This window comes from Schistocerca cancellata, chromosome 2 (genome assembly GCF_023864275.1).
Source record: "Schistocerca cancellata isolate TAMUIC-IGC-003103 chromosome 2, iqSchCanc2.1, whole genome shotgun sequence".
Taxonomy (NCBI): domain Eukaryota; kingdom Metazoa; phylum Arthropoda; class Insecta; order Orthoptera; family Acrididae; genus Schistocerca; species Schistocerca cancellata.
Genome location: NC_064627.1, coordinates 222666531 through 222684532, shown reverse-complemented (window position 1 = coordinate 222684532; position 18002 = coordinate 222666531). Strand labels below are relative to the sequence as shown.

The following is an 18002-nucleotide window of genomic DNA, read 5'->3' as shown; positions in this document are numbered from 1 at the left end:
GATGCAGAGCGCCTCTCTTGCAGAGTCTGCCACTTGAGTTTGCTAAACATCTCCGTAACGCTATCGCGCTTACCATATAACCCTGTGACGAAACGCGCCGCTTTTCTTTGGATCTTCTGTATCTCCTCTGTCAACCAGACCTGGTATGGATCCCACACTGATGAGCAATACTCAAGTATAGGTCGAACGAGTGTTTTGTAATCCACCTCCTTTCTTGATGGACTACATTTTCTAAGACTCTCCCAATGAATCTTAACCTGGCATCCGCCTTACCAACAATTAATTTTATATGATCATTCCACTTCAAATCGTTCCCTACGCATACTCCCAGATAATTTACAGAAGAAACTGCTACCAGTGTTTGTTCCACTATCATATAATCATACAATAAAGGATCCTTCTTTCTGTGTATTCGCTATACATTACATTTGCCTATGTTAAGGGTCAGTTGCCACTCCCTGCACCAAGTGCCTATCCGCTGCATATCTTCCTGCATTTCTAATGCTGCAACTTCTCTGTATACTACAGCATCATACGCGAAAAGCCGCATGGAACTTCCGACACTATCTACTAGGTCATTTATATATATTGTGAAAAGCAATGGTCCCATAACCCACTCCCCTGTGGCACGCCAGAGGTTACTTTAACGTCTGTAGACGTATCTCCATTGAGAGCAACATGCTGTGTTCTGTTTGCTAAAAACTCTTCATTCCAGCCACACAGCTGGTCTGATATATGTCTCTCATCTACATTATTCCGTGAAGTTTTGAATTTTCAAGTGTTAATAGACTTTGGAGTCACTCTATGTATATACTTCAGGAGGTATTTTATTAAAAAGATAAGATCTGATGCGCATAATTTCTACCATTTCATGTGTATGAATGTTTGGAAATGTAGAGTTCGTTGGGTTAACCCTGAACTAAACTAGTCATGTACACAAATATCAGAAGAGAGAACTATTTATCATAGGCCCATCTGAGATTTTGCCTAAGCGATTACGGTTCGATCTTTATCGACCATCGTCAGATATTTTCAGGTTCAGCGCATTGTAACGCGCAATTTCGTCGCCGTACATGGCTGTCTCGGTACTGAAATATTAGTACGTATTTTACTCTGCAGGCAACCATAACGAAATTGACACGTTACGTTGCAATGAAGCTGGAAGTATCTGAAGATGGTCCATAACGTCCGAACCAGTAATCGCCTAGGTTACGCTAGATCGCAAATACAGATTTTTTCGTACACAGCTGCATCTCGTCCAACAGCATTCTACAATCAAGAAATCACAACTACTACAGCATTGCCACTACCGACGATCCGGGAAAGATAAAAACAGGCGAACTTTATCTGGTGTCTGTAAGAAAGAGGCAGTTGGTAATCTCATTCTTTCTTTTCTTCGTATTCCTGTAACACGATGGAATGAGGTGCTGACAGTCACTATTTGGTAAAAATGATATGGCTTATTCCAGATACACGTATCCTTCTTCAGGACGACACAGTGGCGTGTTATACAGCTCGTGGTGTTAGCTACATAAAGCCTGCTGCTGTGGTGTGTGAGAAATACTTCACTTTTTTCGTTAGTTTTTGAGAAAAACCGTGCAATGAAAGAGGACTGCAAAACAGAAAACTGGAATGTATATTTTCAAATTCTTCGGGAATCTTTCCCCCTTACTCTCAATTTAAGTAAACAAAGTCTGTTGCATCGTGACGATGCAGTGTGAAAATTTTGTACCCAGTGGATCGGCTAGGTGTTCTAGAACAGTAAAGGTTTTAATTCTACGAATTAAAGAGACAAAAAAAGCCAGCCCAAACAAACAACGCTTATCCCCTTTTCTGTTAATATGTTGTGCAAGATACAATACGGCCGGAGTAAGGACAGAGGCAAGTAGCTTGTCTGATTTTTTTTTCTTTTTTCATGTGAATGTGTTGCCTTTGTAATCAGACAGCGACACATAACAGTTCAGTCAAACAGGCTAAACGACATCAAGCTGGAAATCTAGCACTATGCAAAAGGAAGAAAAGATTTTAAGGGAAGGTTAGTACATTATTAATCGGACACTAGACAGGTTGCGTTACGTCGAGACCGCGGGAGTGAAACTCTGCAGTGTTAAATTGGCGTGTGTCATTAACTCTTCTAGCCCGCCTTGCATGTATAGAGTGCAGTGGGAATTCTGGTCGATTTCATCGATTCATATCATGTCCAATACGAAACCTTATTCCACATACAACACACACAGCACAGCACACAAACCGACAACAGACAACGTGAGTCTAATGCCAAACGCTGCAAGAATTTTTCCGTACTTCTAAGGGCAGGGTGTGATTTTGTAGAATTTAGTTCTTTTCAACCAAATAAGAAAGCAAAAGAATCAGGGTTTAACCTTCTCTCGACGACGAATGCATTAGTGACGAAGCGCAAACTCGGATAAGGGAAGGGTGAGGAAGGAAGTCGCCTGTACCCTCTCGAAGAAAACATCCTCGCATTCACTTAAGTTATTTAGAGAAATCATTGAAAACCTACATCTGGAGGTCGGACTGTGATATGAACCGCCATCGTCCCGAATGCGAGTCCACTGTACTAACCACCGCAACATCTCGATCAATCATTGATGACTTATTCAAATTCCGGCAGTTGCCTGATAACTAAGGAAAATAGTCTGAAAAATTGGAACTGTTTTAAATCGTTTCTGGCAACGATATGAGATGACGGACGGAATTAAGATGGGAGAGGTGCCAGACAAGGCTTTTTCCTTTCGCTTACTCTGTTTAAACTCTTATGTACATGACTTAGCTTAAAACAAAAGAGGCTGTGACAACAGGCTAGGAGTGAAGGTAATGAAATGTAGAAGATTTGCTGATTATATAGTATTAATTAAGCGAAAATAAAAGACAATTAACGTTATGTTAAAAGAACTGAAAGCCAGATGTGAGAAGTGAGGAATGAGTATAAATGTGAAGAGGGCTAAGACAGTTATTTTCTCAAGACAAGCAAGACAGATAAAAGTGTAAATCTGAAGTGGTAAATTGTGATCTAGAAAGTTGTGTGTCTAGCAATTGGGTAAAGGATGGAAAAGACCCAGCATAGTTTAATAACGAAATTTAGAAGATGCTGAGGAAGCAAAGGCTGTTACACTCTTAGCTCAAAAGAGAACACACAAATGACGACAAACAAAGGTTTGTAGAGATTCGTGCGTCCGTGAAAAGACCTATGCGCGAAGTACGAGGTGCATTCAAGTTCTAAGGCCTCCGATTTTTTTTCTCCGGACTGGAAAGAGATAGAAACATGCACATTGTTTTAAAATAAGGCCGCGTTCATTGTCAGTACGTCCCAGAGATGGCAGCACCGTACGGCAGATGGAATTTTACCGCCAGCGGTGATAATGAGAACTGTTTTAAATATTTAAAATGGCGAGGTTTTCCTTACTTGAACAGCGTGCAGTCATTCGTTTTCTGAATTTGCGTGGTGTGAAACCAATTGAAATTCATCGACAGTTGAAGGAGACGTGGTGATGGAGTTATGGATGTGTCGAAAGTGCGTTCGTGGGTGCGACAGTTTAATGAAGGCAGAACATCGTGTGACAACAAACCGAAACAACCTCGGGCTCGCACAAGCCGGTCTGACGACATGATCGAGAAAGTGGAGAGAATTGTTTTGGGGGATCGCCAAATGACTGTTGAACAGATCGCCTCCAGAGGCATTTCTGTGGGTTCTGTGCACACAATCCTGAAAATGCGAAAAGTGTCATCCAGGTGGGTGCCACGAATGCTGACGGACGACCACATGGCTGCCCGTGTGGCATGTTGCCAAGCAATGATGACGCGCAACGACAGCATGAATGGGACTTCCTATTCGTCGGTTGTGACAATGGATGAGACGTGGATGCCATTTTTCAATCCAGAAACAAAGCGCCAGTCAGCTCAATGGAAGCATACAGATTCACCGCCACCAAAAAAATTTCGGGTAACCGCCAGTGCTGTAAAAATGATGGTGTCCATGTTCTGGGACAGCGAGGGCGTAATCCTTACTCATTGCGTTCCAAAGGGCACTACGGTAACAGGTGCATCGTACGAAAATGTTTTGAAGAACAAATTCGTTCCTGCACTGCAACAAAAACGTCCGGGAAGGGCTGCGCGTGTGCTGTTTCACCAAGACAACGCACCCGCCCATCGAGCTAACGTTACGCAACAGTTTCTTCGTGATAACAACTTTGAAGTGATTCCTCATGCTGCCTATTCACCTGACCTGGCTCCTAGTGACTTTTGGCTTTTTCCAACAATGAAAGACACTCTCCGTGGCCGCACATTCACCAGCCGTGCTGCTATTGCCTCAGCGATTTTCCAGTGCTCAAAACACTCCTAAAGAAGCCTTCGCCGCTGCCGTAGAATCATGGCGTCAGAGCTGTGAAAAATGTGTACGTCTGCAGGGCGATTACGTCGAGAAGTAACGCCAGTTTCATCGATTTCGGGTGAGTAGTTAATTAGAAAAAAAATCGGAGGCCTTAGAACTTGAATACACCTCGTATATAACTACCACCGTCACACATTAGCAAATGATCCAGGAGACAACTCGAGAAAATTCTAGTCCTATGTAATATCGCTGATTGGATCTAAAGCTTTCATTCAGTCCCTTGTTGGCCAGTCTGGTATGCTGTTGAAGATAGCAAAAAGAACGCCGAAGTTATAAATTTCACGTTTAAGAAATCGTTCACTCAGTAGAATCGTACAAACATACTTCCATTTGACCATTGGACGACATAATAATAAACGTCTATGGTACAGAGAAACAACTGAAAGATTTGAAAGCAAATAAGTCAGCAAGTCCGGATGGAATCCCAATTCAGTTTTAAAAAGAGTATTCTATGGCATTAGCTCTTTGCCTAGCGTACATTTATCGTGAACCTCTCGCCTAGCACGAAGTCTCAAGCGACTGGAAAAAAGCGCAGGTGACTCCTGCACGTAAGAAGGGTAAAAACACGGACCCGCAAAATTACAGACCAATATACCTAACTTCGGTTTGCTGCCGAATCCTAGTTCGTATTCTCAGTTCAAATATGATAACTTCAATGAGACTGAAGCTTATATCCACGAATCAGCATGGTTTCAGAAAGTATCGCTCGTGCGAATCTCAGCTTCCCCTGCGAACTATGGACGAAAGGCAACAGCACATGCCATGTATCTAGATTTCCGAAAAGTATTCGACACGGCACCCCAGTGCAGACTGTTAACAAAGGTACGTGCGTATGGAATAAGTTCACAGACATGTGAGTGGCTCGACGACTTCTTAAGTAAAGAACGCAGTACGTTGTCTTCGACGGCGAGTGTTCATCGGGGACAAGGATATCGTCAGTAGTGCCCCAGGGAAGTGTGATAGGACCGTTGTTGTTCTCTGCATACATAGATGATTTGGCGGATCGGGTGGGCAGCAATCTGCCGTTGTTGCTGATAATGCTGTGGTGTTCTGTTAGGTGTCAAAGTTGAGTGACTGCAGGAAGATACAAGACGAGTTAGACAAAATTTCTAGTTGGTGTGATGAATGGCGGCTAGCTCTAAATGTGGAAAAATGTAAGTTAATAAGGATGAGTAGGAAAAACAAATCCGTAATGTTCGGATATACAGGGTGTTTCAAAAATGACTGGTATATTTGAAACGGCAATAAAAACTAAACGAGCAGCGATAGAAATACACCGTTTGTTGCAATATGCTTGGGACAACAGTACATTTTCAGGCGGACAAACTTTCGAAATTACAGTAGTTACAATTTTCAACAACAGATGGCGCTGCAAGTGATGTGAAAGATATAGAAGACAACGCAGTCTGTGGGTGCGCCATTCTGTACGTCGTCTTTCTGCTGTAAGCGTGTGCTGTTCACAACGTGCAAGTGTGCTGTGGACAACATGGTTTATTCCTTAGAACAGAGGATTTTTCTGGTGTTGGAATTCCACCGCCTAGAACACAGTGTTGTTGCAACAAGACGAAGTTTTCAACGGAGGTTTAATGTAACCAAAGGACCGAAAAGCGATACAATAAAGGATCTGTTTGAAACATGTCAACGAACTGGGAATGTGACGGATGAACGTGCTGGAAAGGTAGGGCGACCGCGTACGGCAACCACAGAGGGCAACGCGCAGCTAGTGCAGCAGGTGATCCAACAGCGGCCTCGGGTTTCCGTTCGCCGTGTTGCAGCTGCGGTCCAAATGACGCCAACGTCCACGAATCGTCTCATGCGCCAGAGTTTACACCTCTATCCATACAAAATTCAAACGCGGCAACCCCTCAGCGCCGCTACCATTGCTGCACGAGAGACATTCGCTAACGATATAGTGCACAGGATTGATGACGGCGATATGCATGTGGACAGCATTTGGTTTACTGACGAAGCTTATTTTTACCTGGACGGCTTCGTCAATAAACAGAACTGGCGCATATGGTGAACCGAAAAGCCCCATGTTGCAGTCCCATCGTCCCTGCATCCTCAAAAAGTACTGGTCTGGGCCGCCATTTCTTCCAAAGGAATCATTGGCCCATTTTTCAGATCCGAAACGATTACTGCATCACGCTATCTGGACATTCTTCGTGAATTTGTGGCGGTACAAACTGCCTTAGACGACACTGCGAACTCCTCGTGGTTTATGCAAGATGGTGCCCGGCCACATCGCACGGCCGACGTCTTTAATTTCCTGAATGAATATTTCGATGATGGTGTGATTGCTTTGGGATATCCGAAACATACAGGAGGCGGCGTGGATTGGCCTCCCTATTCGCCAGACATGAACCCCTGTGACTTCTTTCTGTGGGGACACGTGAAAGACCAGGTGTACCGCCAGAATCCAGAAACAATTGAACAGCTGAAGCAGTACATCTCATCTGCATGTGAAACCATTCCGCCAGACACGTTGTCAAAGGTTTCGGGTAATTTCATTCAGAGACTACGCCATATTATTGCTACGCATGGTGGATATGTGGAAAATATCGTACTATAGAGTTTCCCAGACCGCAGCGCCATCTGTTGTTGAAAATTGTAACTACTGTAATTTCGAAAGTTTGTCCGCCTGAAAATGTACTGTTGTCCCAAGCATATTGCAACAAACGGTGTATTTCTATCGCTGCTCGTTTAGTTTGTATTGCCGTTTCAAATATACCGGTCATTTTTGAACCACCCTGTAGCATTAGTAGTGTTCTGCTTGACGCAGTCAAGTCGTTTACGTATCTGGGCGTAACGTTGCAAAGCGATATGAAATGGAATGAGCTTGTGAGAACTGTGGTAGCGAAGGCAAATAGTCGACTGCGGTTATTGGAAGAATTTTAGGAAATAGTGGTTCACCTGTAAAGGGAAACGCATATAGGATGCTGGTGGACCTATTCTTGAGTACTTCTGGAGTGTTTGGGATCCATACCAGGTCGGATTGAAGCAAATCAGAAGCGGGCTGCCAGATTTATCACCAGTACGTTCGAATAACACGTAAGTGTTACGGAGGTGCTTCTGGAACTCAAATGGGAAACCCTCGTGGGAAGCCGACATTATTTTCGAGAAACGCTAATGAGAAAATTTAGAGAACTGGCATTTGAAGCTGACTGCCGAACGATTCTACTGCCGCCAAGGTACAGTGTGCGTAAGGACCACGAAGATAAGATACGAGAAGTTAGGACTCACACGGAGGGAAAAAATAGTCGTTTATCCCTCGCTCTGTTTGAGAGTTGAACGGGAAAGGATATGACAGTAATGGTACAGCATACCCTCCGCCACGCACCGTACAGTGCCTTGCGGAGTATCGATGTAGGTGCAGAACTTCAGGTAGCTAAGACGCAAAACGAGTAACATAATATGGTATGTAATGAAGAAATAAAAACAAGGGTAAGTATTGCAAAATAAACATCGTAGGAGGAAAATGTTGTGTGGTCCATTAAGCAAACAATTAAGAAAAATAGTGATTTAGTATGTAGAGGGTGTTGCCCTATATGGGTCTGAAACATAGACACTGTGGTGGAGAGAGGAGAAACGCTAAAAGGCTTTCGAGACGTGGATCTGGAAAAAAAGGGTGAGTGTGAAACGCACAGATAAAACAAGGAACGAGGTTCTGATATACAGGGTGAATGAGGAACAACGTGGAAACAATAATAAAGGGAGAACGAAAAGTTGGTTAGGACGCTGAGTGAAAAGAGACTGCATCATAAAGGATGCACCAGAAGGAGCGGTAACTCGGAAGAGGACCAGAAGAAGGCGAAGATAGCAGCTAATTGACATCAAAATAAGTGCTTGATATGTAACTACAAAAAGGATCGCGGAAGAACGGGACATCTGCAGAACTATTAGCAATCAGTGACGGACCTGGAGGGAGGGTGTGTGTGTGTGTGTGTGTGTGTGTGTGTGTGTGTGTGTGTGTGTGTGTCAGTTTGTACCAAGGCTTACAGCGATTTCAGAAAGTAGTAACGGTTGTTTCTCTATATCGTCATTAAAAATATCATTGCTTGCAATTAGAGCTATCAAAATCACTCCGACATTGAGTTGGTGAGGCAGATCACTGGGGACCAAATCACAAATACAATTCGAGGTAAGCCCCTGGCAATGGTGGGACTTAGGCATGCGGACGTTATTCGCCTTTTTTATTGAACTATTTTCAAAACATTCGCAAAAGCATGGAACATGCTTAGGCCCTAGATGAACGCAAGTTAATGACTGATCCACATCATACGGGAATATGGGCCGTATCTTACATAAAATCATCAAAAGACAAGACACGTGTGGAGTTGAGTACAACCGAACGCATGTTTCAGTGTGACGTAACTGTGGTCGCGGTCCTGCGATACACTCTAACAAATAGCGATCCCTGGGTACCAGTCACGCATGCAAATAATTGAAGCGTCAAGCATTTCTCAGATTACTGGAGTTTTATATTTTTATTATACTGCAGTGTCTTGTGCCTCCTAATAGAATTATTTCGCAGCAAAATATCTTGACCACAAGAGTTTAAATGGTTCAAATGGCTCTGAGCACTATGGGACTTGACATCTATGGTCATCAGTCCCTTAGAGCTTAAAACTACTTAAACCTAACTAACCTAAGGACGTCACACAACACCCAGTCATCACGAGGCAGAGAAAATCCCTGACCCCGCCGGGAATCGAACCCGGGCGCGGGAAGCGAGAACGCTACCGCACGACCACGAGCTGCGGACACACAAGTGTTTAACTGTTGTCCCAAAAGGCATTTTTCCTTTAATAGTGTGCGTAATTGTTGTTTCTATTGATCTCTTGTTACCATAGGTAGATTCTGCTGTTACGCAATACGCTGTATTTGATTCATAATATTCACTCGCACTGTGTGTCGAAAAACTCCACCTATACGGAATGAGGTGTCAAGACTCAAACACGTCCAGTTTCACACAGAAAGTATAGTACGTCACAAGGGAATTGAAAAATGTGTGCTGTTACCCTGTTTTAATGCCAGATGCACAGAACGGAAGTTTTAAACTTAGATTGAATTTGAGTACTGGGGAAGACTTATCTGTATATTTTATTTGAGTGCAATTTTGTTATTAGAACTTATTCCATTTATCTCTATATTTCACTGTTGTTATTTTCTTATTTCGCTGATAAGCAAAATAATATTTTAAATACGCTCTACAAGTTTGGCCGTGATTGAGTGATATCTAGTTTTATTCTTTTCACCCAGACAAGTTTCGGTGATACTTCACCATCACCAAAGGGCTTCTCTCAATTTAGTAAACAGCGCTTATTATTCAGATCGATGTCTGCCTCCAGCAGAAGAACTGCTACTCTATTATGGCTTTTCATGTGGAATTTTGCTGTTAGAAATTGTAGCTTCCATGTTGCCAAAGTTCTATATTGTATTCCTAATGCTCACTGTCTGACTGTTTACGAGAGAAAATGGCGGAAGAGTTGATGATGATGATGATGATGATGATGTTTGGTTTGTGGGGGCGCTCAACTGCGCGGTCATCAGCGCCCGTACAAAGTTCCAATTTTTGCACTCTCCAATTTTCTACGCAGTCCAATATAGCCACTATTACGAATGATGACGATTATGAAATGATGAGGACAACACAAACACCCAGTCCTCTGGCAGAGATAATCCCCAACCCGGCTGAGACTCGAACCCGGCCCACGGTGATCCGGAGGCAGCAACGCTGGCCACTAGACCACGACCTGCGGACTGCGGAAGAGTTGAAAGTAATGTAAGTTTTGATGGAATGCGTCTTGCAAATACTTTTCACGGGTTTAGCAACGTGGAAAAGGGCGCCACTAACAATAAAATTGCAGATGACGAACGTTATTGATACACCGGCTGTGCTGCAGAAGACATCACGGGCAGTGATGTTCTTCAAAAGCAGATAAAAGTTATGTAAAATTACACAAACTTTTCCACTAGAGCAACGCAAAACTAGCTCAAGTCTTGCTTGGTGAAGTTCGTTCACGTCGTTTTAATTCATTCTCGGGCCCAGTTGCAATAAGCAGTCTCTTTTCTTACGTCGTTGTTTGCTGGAGGGCACTACCTCCGCAGGACCTCTGGCTACGACGAATAAGAGCCGGCAACACTTTTAGAGCATTACAGTGTAACCTGTAACGCCACCAGCGTCTGATGGTGGACCCGTCGGTTCAAAACCGGAAATGACGATAGTTTTTCTTAACGAATTAGGCTATATTATCAAAAGTATGCTGCTTTTACTTCCTTAGAATTAACCTGATTTGATGACAAGTAATCACGAATATCCTGCAAAGTGTCAGTTTACGGCAATTCTGAGACTGTGGAAGTCGACAGTTGTTACATTTACGAATTGTTTTTGTTTTAGCCATTAGAACTGGTAGGTGAGAACCTGCGACAGTATAAGCAATGGATTTATTTATGAAAATAAAAACAATAAACAGCCACTTGGCTACATATTACTGTATTTTTCTTATGTACCACCTTGAATTCGGCTTTTACGCCATTGTCCAGTAAAATGCTAAAAGTTCTTAGACCATTAACATGTCACATCTGTTAACGTCAGCTGACTTGTGCTCCATAATGGCGTAAAAGCCGAAATATATGTGGTAGAAGAAAAATACAGTAATTTACAGTCAAATGGCGATTTTTTTTTCAAAAAATACTCTATGACTGTGGCTCAGCACCATCCAAAACTTCTCAGCAAATAACTTTTTCTGCTACCAGTCACGATTATCTTTTTTGTTACATCGATTTTTGCCATGCGGCACCTCCACTGCAAGGAACTCTCGCAGACAATGGAAACCAGCCTACGCGTTTTGGGAGGTAACTTACACTGTCAAATGTGTGACGATTTCGATGCGTGAGTTGCTGCACTGTTATGCTGTCTTTATCGTAGCTAATACCTAAAAAACTGACGCAATTTTTAATCCCGTATATAAAAAACGTTCCTTAATTCTGTATACAAAGTCATATCATTAGTTAAAAATTGCACGTGTTGTTATATATTACAGTGTAGACAACACAACAATGCAGCAACTTGCACTTAGAAATCGTCATGAATAAATGGCATAGCACACAAGAAACCAACTTGAATATAAAAATTATTTCCCAAAACACGTCGGCTGTTTTTCATTGTGGGGAGAGTTCCTTGCGTTGGTGGTGCCCCATAGCAAAATATCTAAGAAAGAAGAGAATCGTGACTGGTAGCAGAAAAAGTTGTTTCGTGAATAAACCTATTGTTTTTACAACTGCAGCTTTTCATCAAAAATTAAAAAAAAAAAAAAACAGATCGTAAAAGTAATGTCTTTAGACTTCCACAGTTTCAGAATTGCCGTAAACTGATACTTTTCAGGACATACGTGATTTCTCTTCATCAGCGCTCATTATTGGTACAGGTTCATTCTTAGAAAGTCAAAACAGCAGCCAGCCACATTTAATAATACTATTCGTTAAGAAAAACTACCCTCGTCACACGTCAAAAACATTACGAATAAATGACATACCACACAAAAAACCAACTTCAATGTGGAAATTATTTCTGAAACGCGAAGGACAAAATATAAACAAACAGAAAATCGTGATTGGTACCGGAAAAAATTATTTTACAAACAAATCCATTATGACCTGTAGTGAGCAACAATGGAGCAGATTATTTAAATTGGTAGCGTTGCTAAGTAAACTGGTCTGTATGTTTTTGGCGGGGGAATGATTACGAAAACGACTGTGAGGAACAAATTTAGTTTTGTTCCCATTAGGCTGACGTGCGAAATCACAAAGCAGCGCTGGTTTGCGAATCGCTTTATCTTTTCTTGTAAGGTACAATGGAAAGAGTCAGCTTAACAGACGCTGGGAATGTTTCCCCCGGTGGTCCACCGGGCTGCCGCTGCCGCCGAGACGTCAAAGGGGCGGAACCGACGGCGCGGAGTGGGGGCCGGGCGGCCGCGATTGGCCGCGGTCGGCCCGCCCAGCAGGCGCGGGAGCGCACGCGGCGGCCGAGCGGCCGGCGGCCGGCCACGCCCCCGCAGCTGCCGGCCGGGAGCGGCCTCCCCTCCCCTCCCCTCGACCCCCTCCAGCGGCCGGTAGCGGCGGCTGCTGCTGCGCCTACCTGGGCGGGCGGCGCGCTACCTAGGGCGCGCAGCAGCTCAGATGAATGGTGGCGGGCTATGCGAACACTGAGCCGCCATGAGGTGGAGCCGGCTGCTGCTGCTGCCGCTGCCACTGTCGCTGCTGTGCCTTCTGGCCGCCGCCGCAGCCGCCGACGCGCAGTCCACGTCCGCGCTGTCGACGCCGTCCGCCCCCGCGTCGCCCACGACACCCACCGCCACCGCTACTACTGCCGCCCCCGCAGGCCTGCGGGGACACAGGCGAGGAGGCGCCAACCGGAGACCGCGCAACGGGAACAGCGGGCACCACAACAACAGCCACGCCAACGGCAGCAACAACAACAACCACCGGGGAGGCACCGAGAGGCGGCAGCGACACCGCAAGGGAGGCGGAGGCCGCGGTCGCGGCTCCAAGTGGTGGTACGTAGCAGCGCTGCCTGCCTGTCAAACTGTCACGTGCGCGCCTCGCGCTGTTTACTACCCTGGCACCTCGCCTCGCTCGTAAACCGACGGCCGGTTCGCGGCAAGATAGCACTTTTCTGTCGACCTTTTCACATTAGGGGGCGTAAACAAGGTGTCGATGTCGTATGAGAGTGCTGCCTGTTTCTGTTGTGGCACGGTTTTTGAAAAGCTTTGTAAAATTTACACAGTGTTTGCCCACGTACAACCCTTTTAAGGTATGTCAAACGCCTCTATGTTTTCTGTTAAACATAGTACCTCTTCTTCGCGAAGTTCGCAATTCACGTATATCATAAACACAGAAAATACTCATCAGAGATTTATTATATGTAACACAGATTTTGTGAATTCATCTCGGACGTGTAACTTTTGTAAGGGAATGTCGTTAAATATGGCGCGAACGCAGAGGAGGCAGCGTTGACAATCTTTATTTTGCGTTCTCATCCTTTGGCTCCGCCACCTCACAACCGAAGTCTCGCCTAACCTAAACCTCGGGCTACGCTGAAGATCAGGCTCTCACTACAACCAAGATTTCAGGGGCAGAAGGGCGGTGGGGGAGGTGCAGGTGGGGGGGAGATCCAGTATCAAACCAGATTTCTTAAAGTTCCGTTGAAATAAGTGTTGCGGCAATTGCGTGTATGTTTTTCCATAATAACCCCGCAAACGTCAATGTTTACACGTATTCGTGCGTTTGAAGCTGCTCTTTTTGTGTTTTAACAAAGCAGTTGACTTCTGTTCTGCGATCCTTCCTTCCTAATAAACGGCGAGTAGGAGTCAACATAGTTTGAACAATTGCGTGCCTTACTAGAGACTGTATAGGACACGGTACGTGCTCCTTCCGAATTTGTAGAAGAACGAACGACTTCAAATACGTTTTCGATCAGCAACAATATTTTATTTATTCACATAAAAAACCTTGTCAACGTTTCTCACGTTAAATGCCAGAAAAAAATCATAGCGCCGATAGACCTTAGATTGTCGTATCTTTTCTCCTTGGGAGAATGCTTTGTCAGAATTCAGTTAAAGATAACATCTGTCTAGCTAACTGATAAATTAGAAGACAACCCGAAATGGGTGCTGATCGGACAGGAGCAGACGAAATGATTTGTAATTTTGAGGGAGAATTCTTTCCTTACTTAGGTGATAGTTGGTCGACAGTATGATATGACCCGAATATTAGTCGCTTTTCTCGCGAGTTGTGGCAGTGTCGCAAACGTTTTCAGTGTATATCTCAATATTATGGCATATACACGACAAGAATCGAATTTCCACAATGAATTAACGCTTGTCTTAAGTACTAAATCAGACCTGTCTTTATGCATTGTTTGATGAGAAAGACGCAAATGTTTGGTTTTGTTTACTGCACCTGCTTGAATAACCGTTGGTGTTTTATTTGCGTTAAATTTCGGACAACCGTGAGCTGTCGCTCTCGAAATTTAAGTTCATTGAAGACGTTTTTAGAGACCTGTGGTATTATAAAACTTATCTGAATACCGGACGCAGAGTTAAACAGCTCCAGAAACATTTTACGTGAGCGCGGCAAAACTTCCGAGGGGCCATGTAAACAAAGTGGCACTTGCGAGGGTTGCATTAAGTAGTCCTGGGTGGGGAGTGGGGCCGTTAGTAAGGCGCTAGGGACTCGCGCAGCTGCTGTTTACTTAAGGCGCTTTGTTTACAACCGAGCTGTTCCGAAACATTTTGTCTGCTGACTGCTATTTTGGGAGCTCAGGCCTGTGGAGCGCATCTATTTAACAAAAGCGGTCATCAATCTGAAGGTGAGCTTTGTCGGCATAGTGCTTCCCTGAGCGATGCACCGTCTGAGACATCGATAGTGGCTACGTTGGAGACGGCGTGTTAAAATCCCAAAGTTGATTCCTATCGGAGGTGGTCTGCTTCCTCCTATTTCCACTCACCGGAGTTTGAAGAGCGGCAAGTTCCTGCTTTTCTCACGCACAAATATTGTCAGCAATTGAAAAGTTATCGTATAGAAAACCTTGCCATTTCTAGTGTGACAGCTAGTGATATGTCACGCCACAGGAGCAGGTTTATCACTAATGAATTTCGCTGTTGCCCGAAATAAAAGCAAATAAGACAGTTCAAATGACTTTGCACGTTATGTTTATTTACACGGGGAGAGGGCTCTTTGTGTGCAGCTGGCTGTGTGGGATAGTTTTCTGTTGTAATATGGAACTTCTTGGTCACATATCTCAGCATGTCTGTAACAATCCCACGTCTGAAACATAACTCCTGTCATTCGCATTGACGTCCTTTGACCACGTGCAGTTTCATCTTTTTTCCAATATGTTACGAATTCCACACGATAATGCAGCATTCAGGCATAAACTGTAAAGGTTATTTCTTCATAATTTGCACTATCCCAATAACCTATGTGGTCTGACGTACACTACCTGACACAAGTCATCGTTCCGTTTCATACTCTGGCGCGTCGTTCAACCACTGCTCTTGCTCCATGCAGTTGTGATTTACTAATACCTTAGTCAAGGACACGAGCATTTTTACACATAGCTGATTGCTCAGCTGTGCGTCTGGAGATAGTTTTAAAGTCGTTGCTCGAGGCTAATAGCTTGAGAAACACTGAGGAAAAGTTGCAATTAAGTTTTGATAGCGCTTCACCCGAAAACACGTACGGGAAAGGTGTGAGGTCACCGTTGCCATTGCCAGTCAAGCTGTTAGTATATATTACTATTCGGGTCGTAAAAAATTTCAGTGTTTCAGGAGCCAATTTAAATCGAAAAACAAAGTTTTCTGGTGAATAAATATTTAAAATGTGAATCCTTGTTTTGCGCAGAAGGAAAGTACAAGATAGCTTCGAGTATCTTGAAATGTTTGACAGCAGCATCACGCTTTTGTGGTGACAGCAATAGATACACAGTTATTTGAAAGGGAAGTTGAACCATCCTGTTTCGCTTCAGTGTCTGGGGTTGAACGAAGCCACCACGGCAGCAAAAAGACTGCACGCGTTTACGAACCAAACTCTTCATGACATACGACCCACGTCAATCAGAATCGAATTAAACCAATTGCCGCGCTCCTATCGCAACATATTTGTCAGTCACTGAATGAACAAATTTCTCAGGTCTCTATTGACTTCATATGTTCATCGCACTACTGTTAAGCGTCGTATCGTATGAGAAGAGCATGAAATCTGTTAAGATAAAAAAAAAATTTTCTCAACATTAAATTAAGATGATTCTTAAACTGCGCTCCAGTTGTTCAAGATTGCTCATGTAATCGGTTTATGATTGCTCAATATTGCAAAACAGTTTGTAATTTTGAACAAGGGAAACTCACAGCTTAACATGTCCAAAGGCGTGCTTCTGGTATGCTTAGGACAATTTTCTACGCTGCTGAAATATCAGTGTTAGTGCGCGCAAGAAATCCAATTTCGGGTCCATGTTTGGTTAAGGTTCAAATGGTTCAATTGGCTCTGAGCACTATGGAACTTAACATCTCTGGTCATCAGTCCCCTAGAACTTAGAACTACTTAAACCTAACTAACCTAAGGACATCACACACATCCATGCCCGAGGCAGGATTCGAACCTGCGACCGTAGCGGTCACGCGGTTCCAGACTGAAGCGCCTTTAACCGCATGGCCACACCGGCCGGCCATAAAACTGATTCCTGTGTTATATTGTTGATTGTGTTTACATAAACTTATGTTTTTTTCTGTTTTTTTTGGGGGGGGGGGGTGTTCATAAAAGCTTTATTTTATCTGTTATTAATTTTATGTTGTAATTTCATGTACTGACACGTTGCATGACCTTGGAGGTTCGCTCCTCAAATTGGTCCTGCGGAACTAGACGTGTAAAATAAACAGTTCTTTTACACTCTAATACGTCACCAATGACAAGTGAACAGATGTTACCAATGAGACTCTCACAATACTATTAACGACGAATTATTAATCACATCGAATATTTGTCAGTTTTGTCCTACAAATGCTACATCGCACTATGGTTAATCTTTGTGCGATAAAAGTCAGTGAAAACCGATAGATCGTGACACCAAGAATGTTATTGGCCCTTCGATATTTCTAGTTAGGACTGCGGTGTTCAAATCACCCTTCTCGATTTGACTGCTGTGTTACTTCAGCGACCAGAACTGGGATATTGCGGGAAAATAATAAGCCATATTGTCAGTTGGCCAAATAAGTTCAGCCGAACAGTGCTGCACAGTGGCTCAGACACTCCTCGCATTCGGCAGAACCGGTATTCAACTCCCGGACTAACCATACACAGTGGGGTTTTCTGTGGTTTTCCTAAATCGCCTAAAGCAAAAGCTGGATGGACCTATTTTGCTAGTCGTATTTCCCCAATCCGATCTTGTGGCCGGTCTAATGACATAGTCGTTGACGAGCCATACACCCTAATTTTCCTTTTCTCATTCAAGAACGTTTGCTGTATGGCCACGAACATATGGGCGAGCGCTAAACGGGCTTTCTGCAACTTTAAAATAACGCTTTGCGGCGTTGCTTACCAGTACAGCTCCGTGTCTCGTACGTGTCAGCTGCGGTCGTCTGTGTATCTCGCACTTCCCCGCCGCCCACTGAGATTGATATGCGTCCTGCTCGATTTCGCTGTTGTTCGCCGCTACGAGGAAAGACAATAACCTGTTGTACCTCTTCGCCGACGGCTGGAAGGAAACTGATTTATATATCAACAACCGACCTGTTTCTTCGACTCCCTCTATTCGACTAGTTTAAGCTTTTGTAAAGGTAACGACACTAGTAATTCAGAGATTGACAACGGCGAATAATAAAGCACTTTGTGCAAGGAACCGTCTATAAGGTAATTTTGCGCAAGCAGTCGGACGCTTAAAAGCTGCCTGAAGCTCGATCGATTTTCACTTACGCAAGCTTGTGCAAGCGTACCACATGCACTTACGCGAGTATGTATGCCGACAATGTGGAGACTTGTACAAGCAAACGTAGTTGTGAGGCAATCTTCTGCGGACCACTGTGTTGAGCGATATGCA

At 43.9% G+C, this 18002-nt stretch overlaps 1 protein-coding gene across 1 annotated transcript in view; it reads left to right on the top strand.

Moving 5' to 3' along the window:
• The first annotated feature begins 12625 nt into the window (after window positions 1-12625).
• Window positions 12626-18002, top strand: part of LOC126152618 (protein Wnt-1-like) — a 218193-nt gene continuing 212816 nt past the window's right edge. Inside the window, exon 1 of the mRNA XM_049916018.1 lies at window positions 12626-12966. Within this exon, the coding sequence (XP_049771975.1) occupies window positions 12626-12966 (341 nt within the window). The remainder of the gene's footprint in view (window positions 12967-18002) is intronic.